Source organism: Erinaceus europaeus, chromosome 17 (genome assembly GCF_950295315.1).
Source record: "Erinaceus europaeus chromosome 17, mEriEur2.1, whole genome shotgun sequence".
Classification (NCBI taxonomy): Eukaryota; Metazoa; Chordata; class Mammalia; order Eulipotyphla; family Erinaceidae; genus Erinaceus; species Erinaceus europaeus.
This window is the reverse complement of record NC_080178.1, coordinates 11,970,847-11,989,014: the sequence shown is the minus strand read 5'-3', so window position 1 is coordinate 11,989,014 and position 18,168 is coordinate 11,970,847. Positions and strand designations below refer to the sequence as shown.

Genomic DNA, 18,168 nt, shown 5'->3' with positions numbered 1-18,168 from the left:
TTCTCTATCTCTATCCAACAAATAAATAAATAAATAAATAAAAAGCAAAAAGGGGGAAGCAAGAAAGGATAAGTGGGGAAAGAGCATTACAAATGATAAATACTCTGGTCTGTCTCTCTTTCCCTCCTACCTCTTTATTTCTGGTTAAAAAGAGATTTTACTTTGGAGGGAGGGGATATACATGTATATATATATATAGTTGATATATATATATATCAACTATAACCATATACATATATACATAATAACTATAAACATTTTTTACTTTGGGGAGTTCATAGTTGTCATATATATATATACATGTGTGTGTGTTTGTGTCTGTGTGTGTATATATATATGATTTATCTTATTTATTTCTTGTAAGACTGAGTTTCACATGGGAAGAAGCTAGAGAGAGGAGTCAGAGCACCATTCAGGTATGTTGGAGCCAGACATCAAATCGGGAGCCTTAGGCATGCAAGACTTGCACCCTACCATTGCTCCATCCCTTCCCCTTCCTATACCACTAGAGATTTGACTGTGAAGGAACGTGAGGAATGGAGTGAGTATGGAGGGGAAGGAGAGCTTGAGTGGAAAAGACTTGAGTGCATGGAAGAGAGAGTCTAAGGAGGGAGGCAGTAGGTGGCAGCAGTAATGTACCAGGGGGTCATGTTACCATGTCAAACCCCCTGCTCCCCAGCTGCAGGGAGAAGCTTCACAAGACCGTCCAGCTGACTCTGGATGCCACGTGACACGCTCGAGGGATGTCTGGTCAGGGATCACAGGCAGACCCAAGGAGCCCTGAGCACCTGGTGCTTGGGTGCTGGGAATTGGGTTACCAGGCCCAGGGAAGTCCAGCGAGGGTCCTAGGAAAGTGAACAAGCACATGGGTAGGCTTCGGGGGGCACAGAACATGGCCTATCTCACTGAGGGCCGGCACTCCCTTTCTCTGGTGCAGTGGGATTTGGTGTGCAGCTCCAACAAGCTGAAGGAGATGGCCCAGTCGGTCTTCATGGCGGGTATACTGATTGGGGGACTCGTGCTGGGAGACCTCTCTGACAGGTGAGGCATGGGGACCTTCTAAGGGGAGAGACAGCCCCACCCCTCTCTGCTCCCACTCATGCATACCCCACTGTCCAACAGACAACCCCCCCCCCAAAAAAAAGAACTAATGAGCTGAGGGAGGAGGGACAGAGCCTCCTTGCTGTGTAGCCTCAGGGAAACCCTAATCCCTTTCTGAACTTTGACTTCCTCTCAGTCCCAAAACCTTCTAGTCTCCTCAGAATCCTGGCAAGAGTATCAAAGGGGTTCAGACAGAGCTGTGTAGTGGTGAGTTATAGGAAAAGCTTAGACCTATGACCCTTTGACCTCAAGTCAGGCAACTAAGCTGGGGGTGGAGGCAATCACTAATTAACTCAACATTTATCTGCAGACTGGTTGTGGGGGGACAGCTGCCAGTGAAGCAGAGTCTGGGCTGGGGTGGAGGGAGGGAGCTACATGCCTCCTCTGACCCTATGGGAGGTGAGTGTCCAGCCCTTTGCCCCCCCCAAGACCTGCAGAGTCACTCACTTTGGCAGGCTAACTTGCTCCTCCTTTCTTCCTCCCACCACAGGTTTGGCCGCAAGCCCATTCTGACCTGCAGCTACCTGCTGCTGGCTGCTGGAGGCTCAGGCGCTGCCTACAGCCCCACCCTCCCCACCTACATGGCCTTCCGCTTCCTGTGCGGACTCAGCATCTCGGGCATTAGCCTGAGCACCACCATCTTGAGTGAGCCACTGAGGTCGGGGGCAGGGACACTTCAACCTGAAGTTTGGAGAGAGAGCTGGGCCTGCTTCAACCAGGAGCATCCCGTGACCCCTCTCAGTCAACGTGTAAGAGGCAGTCAAGACAGGCATGGAGGGAGTCAAGCAGATCTCAACTGGAACCCTTCTTGGGCCTCAGTAGCATCTGTGAAATGGGGACCATGAACCCTCAGGCTCAGGGTTAGATGAAGTAGTCATGGGAAAGTGGGGGCCAGGAGCTGGTGTCTCTTCGTGGAGAGGCACCCAGGACCCAGCAGACCCCTAATCTGGTCCTTGTGGTCCTTCTGCAGCTGTCGAGTGGATGTCCACCCAGATGCGAGCCATCATGTCCACAATGCTTGGTTACTTCTACACCGTCGGCCAGTTCATTCTGCCTGGCCTGGCCTACGCCATTCCCCAGTGGCGCTGGCTTCAGTTGACCGTGTCCATTCCCTTCTTCGCCTTCTTCCTCCTGTCCTGGTATGTGGTCCTCCTCTCCACAGCCCCCCCTTTAGAACCATGGCCCAAACAGGGGAGACCACACTTAACCAGGTGCCCAGCTCTGCCTGTCTTGGAGCACTGCTGTCTCAGAGCCAGGAAGGGTGTTCCTGTGGAGGCAGGGTTGGGGGGGCATTACAGAACCAAAGGCAGAAAGAGGGTGGAAAGGGCAGGTTTCTGGGGAGCCTTTGGGAGCTGCCTGAAGCTAAAGGAAGGTAAATTGAGGTGGACAAGGAACACAAAAAACTGGAGATTCCCCCCACCCCACCCCTGCCACCCTGTTTCCCATGGGAAGAGAGGATATGCTTTGGTAAATGTGGTGATGTAAGACTTGACCAAGGGCCAGCACAATAGGACAGACGCAAATAGGTGAGTATCACAGACTCAGGGGAAGTGACTATGGACACGAAGAGTCTGAGACACAAAGCAGACAGGTATTCTGAAAGAGAAGTCCTTCATTTGGGGACAGCTGGCTGGGAGAGACCAGGAAGGGAAAGCTGAAAGAGGGGCCTGATTCAGAGACCCCAAAGGGGCCAAGAGCTCATGATCAATATGAGGACAAGCCTGAGGTGAGCAACCTTGGGATTAGAAAGCAGAGAGAGGGTCAGTCAGGGTTCGGGGTAGAATAGGGCATAAGCAGAGAAGCCTGCATGTATGACTTGGGTTGAACCCCACCCACTCCAAGCTTAGTGATTTTTCTAGGCAAAACAGTGATAAGATACTGGAATGATAGCACAGGAGTAATTCACTGAACTTGCATGCAAGAGATCCCAGGTTCAAATCCCAGCACCACTAAAATCTATTGCTAAGCAGTGATCTAGTTAAAATAAATAAAGGAGGGGCTAGGCAAACTAGTTGAGCATACACATAACCATGTGCAAGGAACTGGGTTCAAGCCCCCTCTCCCCACCTGTGGGGGGATGCTTCTTGGGTAGTGAAGCAAGTCTGCAGGTAACCCTAACCCTCTCTATCTCCACCTCCCCTCTCAATTTCTTTCTGTTCTATGAAATAAAATAGAAAGAAAAAATGGCTTCCAAGAGTAGTGGATTAATAGTGCCAGCACAGAGCCCCAGCAATAACCCTGGTAGAATTCAAACTATATCATCATAATAATTATTAATAGTAATAAAGAAAAATATCAGGTGGGGGGTATTATGCAGGTATCAGCATAATAGTTATGTAAAGAGAGTCTCATATCTGAGGTTCCGAAGTCCCAGGTTCAATCCCCCACACTCCCATAAGCCAGAGTTGAGCAGTGCTCTGGTAAGGTAAACAAATAAATAATATATATCTGATTTTGGGTTTTTAAATCTATGTGGAGGTTTTTTGGTTTGTTTGTTATCAGAGCACTTTTCAGTTCTGGCTTATGGTGGTGCTGAGGATTGAACCCATAATCTAGGACCCTCAGGCACAAAAGGGTTTTGGGGGGGTTTTGGGGGGGGTTTTGCATAACCATTATACTATCTCCTCAGACTGATATTTTTTCTTTCCTTTTTTTGTATTCAATAAGACAGAGAAATTAAGAGGGGAGAGAGAGAGAGAGAGAGAAACACATACAGACCTGCTTCACCACACATGAAGCATCCCTGCTACAGGTGGAGAGCAGGGGCTCGAACCCAGGTCCTTCTGCATAGTCCTACTTAACCAGGTTTCCACAGCCTTATTTTTTTTTTCTTAAATGATGCTAAGACTGCCTAGTACTTGGAGGTAGCTGCTTCACTGGCTGGCTTACTAATTAGAAGTCAGTGCTGTCATTTCTCAGAGACAGGAAGAAGCAGAGTTGGCCCTGGCTTTGGTGTTTGGGAGGAAATCCTTGAGACTCTTGGGGATGGTCTGAGCAAAAACAGGGATCACCAGGCCAGGCAGGCAGACAGCAACAAGTCACTATTCTCAGCTGGACTCACTGACCTGAGGCCAGGTGGCCCACATCCACTCTCCCAAGGGCTTCACCAGAATGGGTCCTATACACCAGGGGCTGGGGGCCACAGCCAGAGCTGATCCCACCTTGAACCAGACTGATCCTTATCTTAGTTTATTTTTATTTTATTTACTTATTTTACAAGATCGCTGCTCAGGCCTGGCTTATGGTGGTGCAGGGGATTGAACCTGGGACCTAGGAATCTCAGGCATGAGAAGTTGTTTGCATAACCATTATGCTATCTCCCCCACTCCCTAGCCAGACTGATCCTAACACCACACATCAGGGCCTCCTCACCTAGAAGTGATCTGATCCAAAAAGCACAGCCCAAGGAATGGAGAGGGGAGAATAAGGAAGACCCTATTCTGTGCTCTCCCCTAGCAGAATGGATCCTTGACATAATGGAAGGATTCTAGGACCCATCACTTAGACCACAAGCTTAACCCTAGGCCCAGTCTTCCCAAGATGCCATGGGGTTGCATCCCTGCTTCATCTGCACCCAGGGCCTGCCTGCATGCCACCCAAGGGGAGCAAGAGCCCTCCTCCAGGCATCCAGACTCAAACATGTCGTGCTTTCCCTGCCTAGGGCCTGAGGCTCTTCGCTAAGGAAGACACCCAAGGATAACAAGCAGCCCGGGTGGGGGGCAGAGAGGGTTGGAATTCGTGCCAGCTGCAGGCAGCCCAGGTGCAAACGTCAGCCGAGTTTAAGTTCCAGGAAAGCTGCAGAGAAAGTAGCTGGGGTTTCTGGGCCTGGACCCCTTGAAACTGGTTGTTCGTTCTTCTGGACTGTCTGGAAGGATTTCCTGGGGTGGAGAGGGAACCCCTGTGACGATTCTGCCTCCCAACCAACCACCCAGGTGGATACCAGAATCCGTGCGCTGGTTGGTCCTGTCGGGAAAGTCCATGAAGGCCCTGAAGATGCTACAGTGGGTGGCTGCCATCAATGGCAAGAAGGAGGAAGGGGACAAGCTCAGCTTGGAGGTAGGGGCCAGGAGCAATTGCAGCAGGGAGGCTCTCTCACCATCCCCTCCTCTTGCCTCTGTTCCTCTGCTCCAGAGCCAGCCTCGTAACTGATGCTCTAATTTAGCTGCTCCAAAGAAGCCAGGTCTGCAAACTGCCCCCTCTTTCTTCCTCTTCCTGCTCACTTGCCAGTCACTAATGGCATCTCCTCCCCTTCCTCTCCCCCAAGGATCTCCGACACATCCTGCAGAAGGAGATCTCCTTGGCCAAGACCAAGTACGGCGTAGCAGACCTGCTCCGGACGCCCGTCCTACGCCGTGTGACCTTCTGTCTTTCCCTGGCCTGGTAACCCACCACACCTCCCTGCACACACCAGAAGCACCTCTACCAAGGCAGGGGTGGTGAGCAAGTGACCCACAACCCCAACAGGTGCCCCTGAAGTCAAGACCAGGCTTACCTGCAAGAGGAATCCAGGGATCCCCTCTCCTTCCCAGCCTCAGGCCTGCCCCATACCCACATCATCCAGCCAGCAATGTCTGCCCCCTGGGGGTCACATCCACAGGGCAACACCCTGCCTCTACCTTATGCTGAGCCTCTCTGCCATGGATCCTCACAACTCAGTGTTCACCTGCCCCATTCTAGATGGTGAACTACTTCCCAAGAGAGAGAGACCGTTTACTTGCCTCCTTAATCTCTGTTTTCCCCCACCCCCACCCCGCCCTGGTCCTGAGTGTCTCTGGAGTATGTTATTCAGCACACAGGCCATCAGGCCCTAGACCCTGCTTCTGTCAGACATAACTGGTAAATCCCAGCACCTTCTCACTAAGCCCAGATGCCACCTTGGTGACCTCAAAATAGCATTCATGCAGCCCCTGGGGAGGGGTGGGGCATGGTGCAGCAATAGCACACAGGACTTACATGCAAAATGTCCCAGGTCTAATTCCCAGCAACACCAATAGCTAGAGCTGAGCAGCATAGAATGTAGAAATATATAGGGACCAGGTGGTGGCCCACCTAACTGAGCACATGTGCAAGGACCTGAGTTAAAGCTTCCAGTCCCCACCTGTAGGGGGAAAGCTTTGCAAGTGGTAAAAGCAGTGTTATGGGTGTTTCTCTTTCTCTCTCCCTCCCTCCCCCTTCCTTCTCTATTTCTGTCGCTAAGAAATTAATTCGTTAATTTTTATTTTTAAATATTTTATTGATTGATTAATGAGAGGGATGGGAGGAGAAAGAACTAGACATCACTCTGGTACATGTGCCTCTGGGAATTGAACTCAGGACCTCATGCTTGAGAGTCTAGCACCTTATCCACTGTGCCACCTCCCGGACCACAAATAATTAATTTTTTTAGAAAAAGTTTTTTTTTTCATTATCCTGCTGACCCAGTGCTGAGCAGGAGGAGAGAACTCACTCTGGCAGCCTGCTAAATCCATCCCTCTCTGGCCCTCAGGTTTTCCACTGGTTTTGCCTACTACAGCTTGGCTCTTAGCGTGGGAGAATTTGGATTCAACATCTACATCCTCCAGTTCATCTTTGGCGGAGTGGACATCCCTGCCAAATTCATCACCATCCTCTCCATGAACCACGTGGGCCGCCCTATCACCCTGGCCACTACTCTTCTCCTGGCAGGAGGGTCCATCCTGGTTCTCATCTTTGTGCCCTCAGGTGAGGAGCTAAAATGCACCCCCCCCAACCACCACTGTCAGGGCGCCATTTGCCGGTCCCAGTTCGGGGCACCAGTTGCTGGTCTAGCTTCATGGCCGGGAGACAGAGACGACCAGGGACTCATGGCTGAGTGGTATGCAGTTCAGTCTTTATTCATGTGGTACACAGCACAATCTAGGCTATCTCTAATCACAATCCTGTCCTTATATATCCTGAGGCAGAAGTGTCAGGTCCGAAGAGGATGTAGGATAGGGGGTGGGCATAGGGGGTGGGGATATGTAGGATAGGGGGTGGGGAGAAGGAAAAAGCCTGCAAAACAATGAGGATTAAACCAATGCCCTGGAGGCAGGGCGGTGCTTAGTGAACAGTGGTTATGTAAATAGAATATAGTGTTAAGCAGGGGGGATTAAACCAATGAAACAGAAGGGGTCTTAGAAGCAGAATTTAGAAGCAGACCAACAAACACCACCCCAGAACCCTGTGAAAAAAGGCTCCCCCATGGAAGCAAACAACATGTCCTTGGACATCGAGGGCTTCTGCAGGCTGAAAAGTGGGTTACCCAGGAGCTCTGTTTCTATGGGCTCTGCCTTGAATGCACTTTTTTTTTCTCATCTTGAATGCACTGTGTTACCCTGACCCGCTATGTTACTCGGCACTCTCTGGAACTTGGGTGTCTTGATCTCTATCGATGATAGAGAACCTTCTTTCCAGACTTGAGCACAGATGGCATCTGGCAGCATGACGACTTACCTTTCTTTTTTTTTTTTTTAATAAATTCTTTATTTGTCATTAATAGTATGTTACAATATTGTAAGATTACAATGGATAGTTCCACACCACAGCCACCACTAAAGTTCTGTATCACCCACCCACGTGAGGGTTTACTTATAGGAGTGGATGTGGCCTGGGTGACATCACTGCCAAAGATGGAGGCGGTGGGGAAATAGCAGGACTCCATGCTCAAGGAAGACCCCACAACCCACTCCACTGTGACCTTGGAAAAGCCACGTTTATTTTATCTGTATGTGGGGGTGCTGATACACTGATAACCTTCCAAAGAGAACTGGGATGTTTTAGGACCAGAACAAAACACAGGGTGGGTATGAAAGCATAATGGTTATACAAGAGAATCTCATGCTTGAGACTCCAAAGTGCCAGGTTCAACCCCTAGCACCGCCATAAGACAGAGCTGAACAGTGTTCAAATAAAATAAGTAAATAAAAAAATATCTAAAACACAAATAGGGGGTAAGGATAGACAGCATAATGGTTATGTAAAGAGACTCTCATGCCTGAGGCTCCAAAATCCCAGGTTCAATCCCCTGCACCACCATAAGCCAGAGCTGAGCAGTGCTCTGGTAAATAAATAAATATATATTTGTTTAGAATAGGCTATTAGAGTCTGGGAAAAACACCAACTCAGCATGCCACAAGCCTACAAAGCACTCAAAATAGCTGAGGGCTTTCACTTTTAGTCTAGAGTTGAGCTTCCTAGCAGCTAAGACAAAAAGGGAGAAAAGGCCTGTTGAGGACTGAGAACAACCAAGCCCACCACCTTCTCTTCCTTCTGCAGACTTTCAGACCCCAAGGACAGTGCTGGCTGTGTTTGGGAAGGGATGCCTGTCCAGCTCCTTTAGCTGCCTCTTTCTCTACACGAGCGAGCTATACCCTACAGTCATCCGGTAAGCCTAGGGCCTCAAGACAGCCCAGCCAGAGGATACAGGGTTAGGGGAAACTCTGGCACGCTCCTGCCCCGCCCCACCCCCACCCACCCAGGAGTCCCAGAGCCATTCCTTTAAGAAACTGATAAACAGGTTGCCAATCTCTGCTCTGGATTTTCCCAGGCAAACAGGCTTGGGCATAACGACCCTGTGGGCCCGAGTGGGAAGCATGACGGCCCCACTGGTGAAAATCACAGGGGAGCTGCGGCCCTTCATCCCCAATGTCATCTTTGTGACTGTCACCTTGCTGGGAGGGAGTGCTGCCTTCTTCCTCATGGAGACCCTCAATCGGCCTTTGCCAGAGTCAATCGAAGACGTGGAAAAATGGTCAGTCCCCTGCCTCTGGCCCCATCAGGTCTCCTCCTGAGGAAATCTGTCTAAAGCCTGAATTGTCTTGCCCCCAGGTTCCTGCAGGCAAAGGAACAAAAACAAGAAGTCACTGTGGAAAATGCATCCCAGAGGATCCCTCTACAGCCCATTGCGTCAGAACTGGACCCCAGCTAAGGAACATCAGAGTCGGCTCTTTCCCTGCCCTCCAGACACTAATCCCAGCCAGGCCTTACCTGTCTCCTGGCTCCACAGGCACCTTAGAGGCTCCTGGGCAGGCCATTGTGATAGCACAAAGCTTTGTGAGAACTTGGTGAAGCTATCTCCATCAATACTGCCCCCAGCTCAGGCCTGGCCAGTCTGAAGTTTCAGCCACAGGCCTGAACCACACTCACACTTGCCTCCACCCTCCTTGTAGCCCAGGCCCTGACATTCTTCTGCTCAGCCCTTCCCACCGGCTCCCAGCACCCCCTGAGGTCCCCTGTGCTACCATCACCACCCCATCCAAAAGCTCAATCCTAGCACAGTTTCCCATTATTCCTCCCCACCCCTTTCTTCAACAGGAGGTTTCAATAAACAACAGTGAAGACTCAAGCCAGGCTGCTGAGGGGTGGGGACAAGGCAGGGGGCAGGTTACTGGGTGGACACACGCACGCATGGATGTAAGTACAAACATATATGGGTCTCGGGTACGTGCAAGCCAGGGACACGTGGTCACATGAGCATGTGTGAATGTGCTGAGGAGTGTATGGACTGTGGTATACACATCTGAGGACAACTGCCAGCCTGAAATGCCAGTCACCATGTCGCCTGATTCCCTGCAGTCACAGCAGAAAATCCAGCCCCCTCCCACCAACATCGATCTCCATTCCCTTGTGGGTCTCTGCCTACTCTCCCTCTCTTCCCCACTTCCCATTACCGGTTAAATATGTTCAGGCCTCTCCTAGTTTAAGAAAAAAACAAACTCCCACTGGTGCCATATCTCTCCCCAGGGACCACACTATTTCTCTCTCCCCTTTGAAGAAAAAAATTCATTTATTTTGGGTAGAGACAGAGAAGTTGAGAGGAGATAGAGAAGTGGAAGATAGAGAAGGAGAGAGAGGGAGAGAGAGAGAGAGAGAAAGAGAGACTTGCATCACTGCTTTACCTAGAAAACTATTCATGGAGCCATCTGCCTCCACTCTGTAATCTCTTGTATCTCCCCACTGCACTCAGCTCTCTCCCCAGGGGCATGCATCACCACTCTGCACTGAAGCCATAAGTTACTTTTTAATCGCGCCTCTGTTTGACCTTAGCAGCTCGGTTAGCCACACCCTCCTTCCTTGGTTTCTGAAATGCCACATACTTGCTGCTGCCTCCTGTCCTCTGACTGCTTTTTCTCAGTCTCCTTTGGGGTGTCTTGTAATTGCTACAATTCTCCCCATAACCTCCCCCACTCCCACGTCCCCAGGACCATCTCTCTATATCAGCACTTTGATCTTGGACTTCTCAACCTTCTGGAACTACGAGAAGAAATGTTTACTACTATTTCTGAGCTGCCCAGTGGAGCATAGATAAAAGACTTAGAACGAGCAGGGGAGAGGCCTGGTGTCTGTCTGCAGTCCCTCTGGTCTTGTCCTGCTTCATGCTGGTTGGGACCTGGAGGTATCTGCACAGGCGGTATTTCTAGGTGGGGCCCTTGCTATGGACAGCAGTGTTTTTGCCCAAGTTCATGCCATGAGAACTTAATTCCCTAGGTGATGGTATTTGGAGGTAAGGTCTTGAGGAGGTAGCTGGGTTTAGACAAGGCCATGAGGATGGGGCCTCGTGGATGAGTTTAGTGTCTTCTATAAAGTAACACGAGGCAGGGGGTGGCAGTGGTGAACCCAGATAAGCACATATAGTACTAAGCACAAGGATCAGAACAAGGATCCAGGCTCCTCACCTGCGGGGGGGTGGGCGCTTAACTAGCAGCGAAGCAGGTGTGGATGTGTCTTTTTCTCTCCTTCTCTCCCTGAACATCATATTTGATTTGAACTCAATAGATGCATATATTATTATTCAATATGAACTCAATATAAAACTCTATTAGCAAGAAACCTTATAACCTTGGGGGTCAGGCAGTGGCACACCCAGTTAAGTGCACATGGTACTAAGAGGAAGGACCTGCCCAAGGATCTGGGTTCAAGCCCCCCACCCCAGCTCCCCACCTGCAATAAATACCTATAAAAATATACCTGTGTATTTTTGCCAGAGGACTGTTCAGCTCTAGTTTATGGTGATGCTGGGGATTGCACCTGAAATCTCAGAGCCTCTGATACTAATATCTTTTTGTATAGCTATGATGCTATTTTCTCAGTACAATGGCTTTGACTTTATTTTTTTATTATTATTTAAGAAAGGAGACATTAACAAAACCATAGAATAAGAGGGGTACAGTTCCGCACAATTCCCATAACCCAATCTCCATATCCCATTCCCTCCCCTGATAGCCTTCCCATTCTCTATCTCTCTGGGAGTATGGATCCAGGGTTGTTGTGGATTGCAGAAGGTAGAAGGTCTGGCTGCTGTAATTGCTTCCCTGCTGAACATGGGCGTTGACTGGTCGGTCCTCTCTCTCTTTCCCTAGTAGGGTGGGTCTCTGGGGAATGGCTTTGACATTAAAATCTCCTCCAATTCACAGACTGAAATTCAGCCTCATTCCACTTCTTTTATTTTCTTTTAATGAGAGAGAGAGAGAGAAGGAGAGAGAGAGAGAGAGAGAGAGAAGAGCAGAGCACTGCTCGGCTCTAGCTTATGGTGGTGCTGAGGATTGACTCTGGGACCTCAGAACCCCAGGCAGGAAAGTCTTTGGCAGAACCATATGCTACCTTCGCAGTCTGTATTCTTTTTATCACGTCTTCCTAAATATATTCCTAAATATATTGCTTTGGGGGGGTGAAATTTACACACAAAAACATGTATTCACTGTAGCATTCAACATTTTGACAAAGGTGCGTACACGTGTTACCAACTTCCCCCTCCCCTTTTTTTTGTTTGCCTCCAGGGTTATTGCTGGAGGTTGGTGCCTGCACTATGAATCCACTGATTCTGGAGGCTATTTTTTCACTTTTGTTGCCATTGTTGTTGTCGTTATTGTTGCCATTGATGTTGTTGTTGTTGGATAGAAGAGAGAAAAAATGAGAGAGGAGGGAGAGACAGAGAGGGGGAGAGCAAAGACAGACACCTGCAGACCTGCTTCACCACCTATGAAGTGACACCCTGCAGGTGGGGAGCAGGGGGCTCAAACTGGGATCCCTACGCCGGTCTTTGCACTTTGCACCATGTGCACTTAACCTGCTGTGCTACCACCTGACCCCCCCACCAAACCCTCTTTAAACATCACATATTATAAACTTCTTTTGGCTTCTTTACCAGTCACCACCGCCACCACCAAGGACAACCACAACAGTCACAGAAAGTTTTACCTGCTTTGTCTCAAATACCTCGTGGTCATTCTACTTCCTTCGGCTCCTACAATACCCCCCACTTCACACATACCCAGCACTTGACTTCTCCCCGTGCCACCTTCACTGCACTTGACATAGGGTCAGCTGATAACAGTGTCATCAGTACCTCCCCTTGGCATGATTCAGTGTCAACCTGAAGAGAGAAGACTTGAGCTCAGGGAAGAACTCTAGGCCTTTACCTAGACATCCATATTCCAGCTGTCCAGAATTCAGACAGTCTCCCAGGAGACCATGCCCACTCCTATACCATTTCAGGACATTTACTACAAAATACACCCTGGAAAGAATAAGAAGATACCCAGATTGTACTTCTCTGCCATAAGGTCAGGGCTCCTGGGGTGCTAGGGTGCTGCTCAGAAAGTACTGAGCCCTCTGGTGATCCACCTCAATTCCCCATTCTGTATTCTACCTTCTCTCCATTTTATCATTATCCCTCTATGACTCTAGTGCCTGCTGCTTCCCAGTTCCTTCCCTCTCTCCACAGGCTTCCATCTGGCTTAGTGAATTGTCATCCAGTATGGATCAGCTCCCTCCAGCAATGTCTTCATGCTGAGCCATGTTGTCGCTGGCCGCCGGCCCTGTCTGACCAATAGCCTTTGAATGAATTTCTTATTTCTGCACTGCCCATGGATGAGGGGCCCCAGGCTATGAATCATTGAAGTTTGTGGCTCCGCTCCTTGCTGAGAATGTTACTAGAGGTCCAGTGAACAGTTGGCATCTGTCAGATTTGTCCCTGGGTCAGTTGTTTCAAGCTCACTTGTAGGGCAGGTGGTGGTCTGAGCAAGAGCATTTTCTTTTTTTTTTTTTTTTTTTGGTGCCTGGGGTCACAACCACCCTGTCAGTCTCTCTCTACCAGAGGTTGAGCAAGGGAGGCCACAGCCTCCAGGATCTGTCCCCCCATTAGCCTCCCCGCCTAACAAAGACCCTGCATTCCTTGACACCACAGCATACTTCCTCATTCCCAAAACCAGTTATCCTGTGTTGTTGTGCGTGGGCCACGGAGAAGAGAGAGAGGGGGTCTGGAGTGAAGAGGAAACACAAATCTTTATTTGTGCTGGCACCTCAGAGTTGGGTGCTAGAGAGGCAGGTTGGGCCACGTGGAGGTAGCGAAAATGGCCGCCTCATGCAGTAACCTTTCCTGCGTCTGAACACTGAAGTGAAGCGCTGGCAAGAGCAAGAGCATTTTCTATGATTTGTACATTGCTTATCTGAAATAAATAAATAAATAAATAAATATCCCCTGTAGCCAGTCACAGTGGAATAAAGTGATATAAGATGGAGACATCTCAGGACAGCTAGGATGTGTTGATAGCTGGTTAGCAAGGCAGAGGGGCATGGAGTCAAAAGGGCTGTGGGCTCATGGGTCAATCCCTTACCTACTCTGGGCTTCAGTATCTTTATCTGTGGAATATAATGTCCCCACCTACATGCGTTCAGATCTGACAGAGACCCGGCTCTCAGCCAATCAGAAGTCCCCAAATTCAATCCCTTCTCAATGAGCATGGCCAGAGTCCAACTGTGAGTCATTTGCCACAGGAGTATTTCTATCTAGAAACTCTCTATGAGCTGGGGGACTGATGGGGAATCCCCCAGCTAACTGGATCATCCCAGAAGCCAACTATAACTCAGTCCCCGTAGTCTACAGATGGACTTTTCCACACACAGGCTGGCTGGAGATGACCAGGCACTAGGAAGGGAGCTCTTCTCCAAGGTGGGGTCAGGCACAGCCACAGAGAGGGGCCTACCACATCCCCCACTGCTCTCAGCATTCTGCCTACAACCCCATGAAAGTACCAAGTCCTAGCAGGAGACTGACCTCAGAACCCCCAAGTTGTTTGTCCAGCTGTCCTCACATCCCCATGTTGCCAGGCTCATATGTACATTGGCCTTGAGAATGTTATCAGGCATCTGGGTCCCCCAGTGGGTGGGAGGAAGGAGCTGGGCCAAGTCACATCCTTCCCTGGGCCTCCCTGACTCTTCTCTGTCCATATGAGAACAATTGATCTTCATTTGGGGCAATCACCATGCTAGAGCAGCAGGTAAAAAGGCTTTTAAATTGACTCTAGATTTAAACAGATGGAGTTCAAATGAGTCTAAGACCTGGTGTGTCCCAAGACCTCAATAGGCAGTAAATGCCCTCAGAATATAACACACAAATGTGTTATACTAATATAATAGGACATCCTGACTCCTTACAAGAGAAACCAGAAACTGGGGGGAGTGCAGGAGGGAGTAGGGGGACACAGTTCTAAAACTTCCTTCAGCATGTTGAGTGCTAGTCTCAAACCTGGATCACACAAATGACAAAGCAATGCATTCTCCAAGTGAGGTATTTCAGCAGCCCTCAATATTTTCTAACTTACTTTTTTGTCAAGGCTTTCTGTCTATGTAATTTCATGTACTATTATCTTTTTGAGTTTTATTTGCAGCCCTTTTTTTAACAAATTCATTGTGCAACATTGTATGGAAGAGAGAAAGGGAACATGGTGAGACAACAGGATATCCGAGGGCCTGGTTCAGCCACTCTGGTGGCAAAACTTGCCAAGTAGAACTGGACATGGGCAGAGCTGTGACACTTAGAAGTACAGACTGACCTATTCTGCTCATGCAGAGAGTAGAGGAAGCATGGTGACTGGGAGAAATACTTGGACAGGCATCACCTGTGTGACTGTGTTCTCCTTTGCCAAGCAGGTAAGGAATAAAGAACCATACAACTTAAGTTTGTGACATTTTAGGGCCTCTGGGTGGGTGGTGGCACACCTGGTTGAAGACTCGTATTACAATGTGCAAGGACCTGGGTTTGACTCCCCGGTCCCCACCTGCAGTGGGAAAGCTTTTCGAGTAGTGAAGCATTGTTGCAGGTGTCTCTCTATCTATCTATCTATCTATCTATCTATCTATCTCCCCCTTCCCTCTGAATTTCTGGCTGTCTTTATAAAATAAATAAAGTTTTTTTAATTTTTAATTTAAAAAAAGTTTGTGACATCTAGAGCAGGTTTTCCCAGTCTTGATAATATTTCCATGGTGGACAGGAGACAAATCTTGGTTGTGGGAAGATGGCCTGTGAGATGCAGGATGCTCACCTCAATTCTACCCACTGGAAACCAACAGAACCACACTCTAGAGGTGACAAGCAAAAATGCCTTGCTTATCCCCACTCAGACGTCCCCAGGGAGGATAGGGAGGAGGGCAAAATTGACCCTGGGAGAATCACTTTATTTATTTATTTATTTATTTATTTATTTATTTATTTATTTATTTATTTTTGCCTCCAGGGTTATTGCTGGGGCTCGGTGCCTGCAACATGAATCCACTGCTCCTGGAGGCCTTTTTTTCCCCCCTTTTTTGTTGCCCTTGTTGTTGTAGCCTTGTTGTGGTTATTATTGTTGTTGTTGATGTCATTCGTTGTTGGATAGGACAGAGAGAAATGGAGAGAGGAGGGGAAGACATAGAGGAGGAGAGAAAGACAGACACCTGCAGACCTGCTTCACCACTTCTTCTTCTCCTAGCGTTTGCCCTTCTTCCGTAGCCAGTCAACAGCGTCAGGTTGAAAGCTGTCAGGAGCTGCTTGTTGCTGGCTTTGAAAGTGACTGGGATCCATGTGGATTCAGTCGGCTAGGAAGGATCGTCAGTTTCCCCAATGAATGGGTACTCACAGGATGCACCATGAGAAGGTCGATCCAATGCATCCCTGCTTCACCACTTAACCCACCCGACCCCCATGATATATTTATTTAATGAGAGACCAGAGTACCACTCTGCTACAGCACATACAATGTTGGGAATCGAACCCAGGACCTCGTGCATGCAAATCTCCCACTCTACCCACCAAAGCATTCACTAGAGTACAGAGAATCAATATTCTCAGGAGTATATGTGCTTAGGCAATTACTTCTTTCTAAAGTGAATGTGATAGTCTCGCCTTTTTATAAGAAACAAAGAAGACACCTTGTAATGGTTGAGCTGCCAGGAAAGGGTAACTTTAAGATCTGTACCTGTACTAGCTCAGCTGACACCCACGGCCCCACAGCAACGCAATGAGATAGACACCACTACCAGCCCCACTTGATATAAACAAGTTCACTGAGACACAGGAGAGTGTAGGAGAGAGTTTGCTCCCGTGAGTGTGGAATAAGGATTTGGATCCAAGTAGACCCACTCCAGAGTCCAGGTTTTATATAATTATGCAAATTCAAAACAGGAATCCACAGCCTCTTTTTTTTTTTTTTGCTTCCCCAACCCATGACCCAACCAATCAGGTCACATAGAAACTCATCCAATCAGAGCTCAGCACTGCCACTAAATGACCAGGATCCAGGAACCAAGTGATTGTCTTGGGATTATGACTGAAAATAAAGTAAGTTTATACTCCTAGCAGAAGCAAGTAAACAACCCATGGACAGAGACACAAAACAAAGGGGGAAATATCAATCAAAATAAACAAGAAGGTGAAAAAACGAAGTCACTGTTAGAATCAATCAGTGTCAAAGAACTCATCCAAGATGGTGGCTTAGGAAGAAGACTCTAAGCTCTCCTCTCCCTCAGACACAGAGAATCTACCTCTATGGCCACCCCATCAGCTGGGGTCCTATTCAGGGAGTCCTGAAATTCCCAGACAGGATGGGCCTAGACCTCGAACAAATCCCTCTCTCCATTGTTACCGGTCATCTCTATCAGTAACAACACAATAGACTCCTTTGTGAGCCCCCATAGTACCTTGCCCTCAATTTGGATCAACAATGGTAGAGAATGTTCCATCCTCTAAAGGAGGATGCTACACCTGAGGAAGATGGGTCCTGATACTGGGACAGCTTGGAATGTTTCAACTCATGACCACAGAATGTGAGCTCAGATCTAGGGGGATGCAGAGGTCACACAAGCTGAATACAGGCCCCAGATCACATTAAATCGATGGGGTTTACAGTCAACAATATTTATACCCCTTTCCCATATTAGGGAGCTACTATCTTCCCTGATCCAGCTTTCTGGTCCTTTTTCCAGCCATGATTCCATCTCCTCAGACAATAACTTAGATCCACCTGCATATCAGATTTCAGGCTCAGGGGGAAAAAAAAACTAGTATAGCCACAGGCCCTTTGGAATATAATTAAAATATGCCTACTAGCTATCTGCAAAATGGAGGACACCCCCCCCCAACTCTTCATCTGCACTATACCAGCCTTTAGGTCCATGATTGGTCAACAATTTGTTTGGCTTTGTATGTTAACTCTCTTTTTAGCCACCAGGTTCTTGATGTCAGCATGATGCCGAACAGACTTCCCTGGACAGACAACCCCACCAATGTGTCCTGGAGCTCCACTTCCCTAGAGCCCTTCCCCACTAGGGAAAGAGAGAGGCAGGCTGGGTGTATGGATCCACCTGTCAACGCCCATGTTCAGCAGGGAAGCAATTCCAGAAGCCAGACCTTCCACCTTCTGCATCCCATAATAAGCTTGGGTCCATACTCCCAGAGGGTTAAAGAACAGGAAAGCTATCAGGGGAGGTGATAAGATACAGAGTTCTGGTGGTGGGAATTGTGTGGAGTTGTACCCCTCCCATCCTATGGTTTACTCAGTGTTTCCCTTTTATAAATAAAAAACTTTTAAAAAAATCTACCTCTACATCATGTATCTAGTAGGTCTCAGATCACACTCTTCAAACACAGCCTTTGACCTCTATTATCCCTTCCAACTGAACAAAGCCATGGTGCTATTTGAGCTGTGCCCAGAAAGCCAAACACCAGGGTTGCCAAATTAGCAAATAAAAACACAAGATGCTCCATTAAATTTTAATTTCCTATCAATGAAAAAAATTATCAATAGAAATGTCTCT

The 18,168-nt window shown here is 48.4% G+C and overlaps 1 protein-coding gene across 7 annotated transcripts in view; it reads left to right on the top strand.

Annotated features, from left to right (window-relative positions):
* SLC22A8 (solute carrier family 22 member 8) overlaps positions 1-17,624 on the top strand; it is a 34,949-nt gene extending 17,325 nt beyond the window's left edge. For 2 of the 7 annotated variants that reach the window (XM_016189675.2, XM_060176349.1), the window contains exons 2-11: positions 365-416; positions 938-1,041; positions 1,592-1,746; positions 2,072-2,240; positions 5,034-5,157; positions 5,366-5,481; positions 6,587-6,801; positions 8,374-8,482; positions 8,645-8,848; positions 8,926-9,115. In XM_016189675.2, coding sequence (XP_016045161.2) covers positions 974-1,041; positions 1,592-1,746; positions 2,072-2,240; positions 5,034-5,157; positions 5,366-5,481; positions 6,587-6,801; positions 8,374-8,482; positions 8,645-8,848; positions 8,926-9,025 — 1,260 coding nt within the window. In that variant the 5' untranslated portion in view covers positions 365-416; positions 938-973 and the 3' untranslated portion in view covers positions 9,026-9,115. Of the gene's footprint in view, positions 1-364; positions 417-937; positions 1,042-1,591; positions 1,747-2,071; positions 2,241-5,033; positions 5,158-5,365; positions 5,482-6,586; positions 6,802-8,373; positions 8,483-8,644; positions 8,849-8,925; positions 9,116-9,411; positions 9,443-12,820; positions 13,153-14,947; positions 15,028-16,595; positions 17,295-17,575 lie in introns of those variants that run through there. The other 5 variants (XR_009545578.1, XR_009545577.1, XM_060176347.1 and 2 more) reach the window with 5 other exon arrangements.
* The last annotated feature ends 544 nt before the right edge of the window (positions 17,625-18,168 follow it).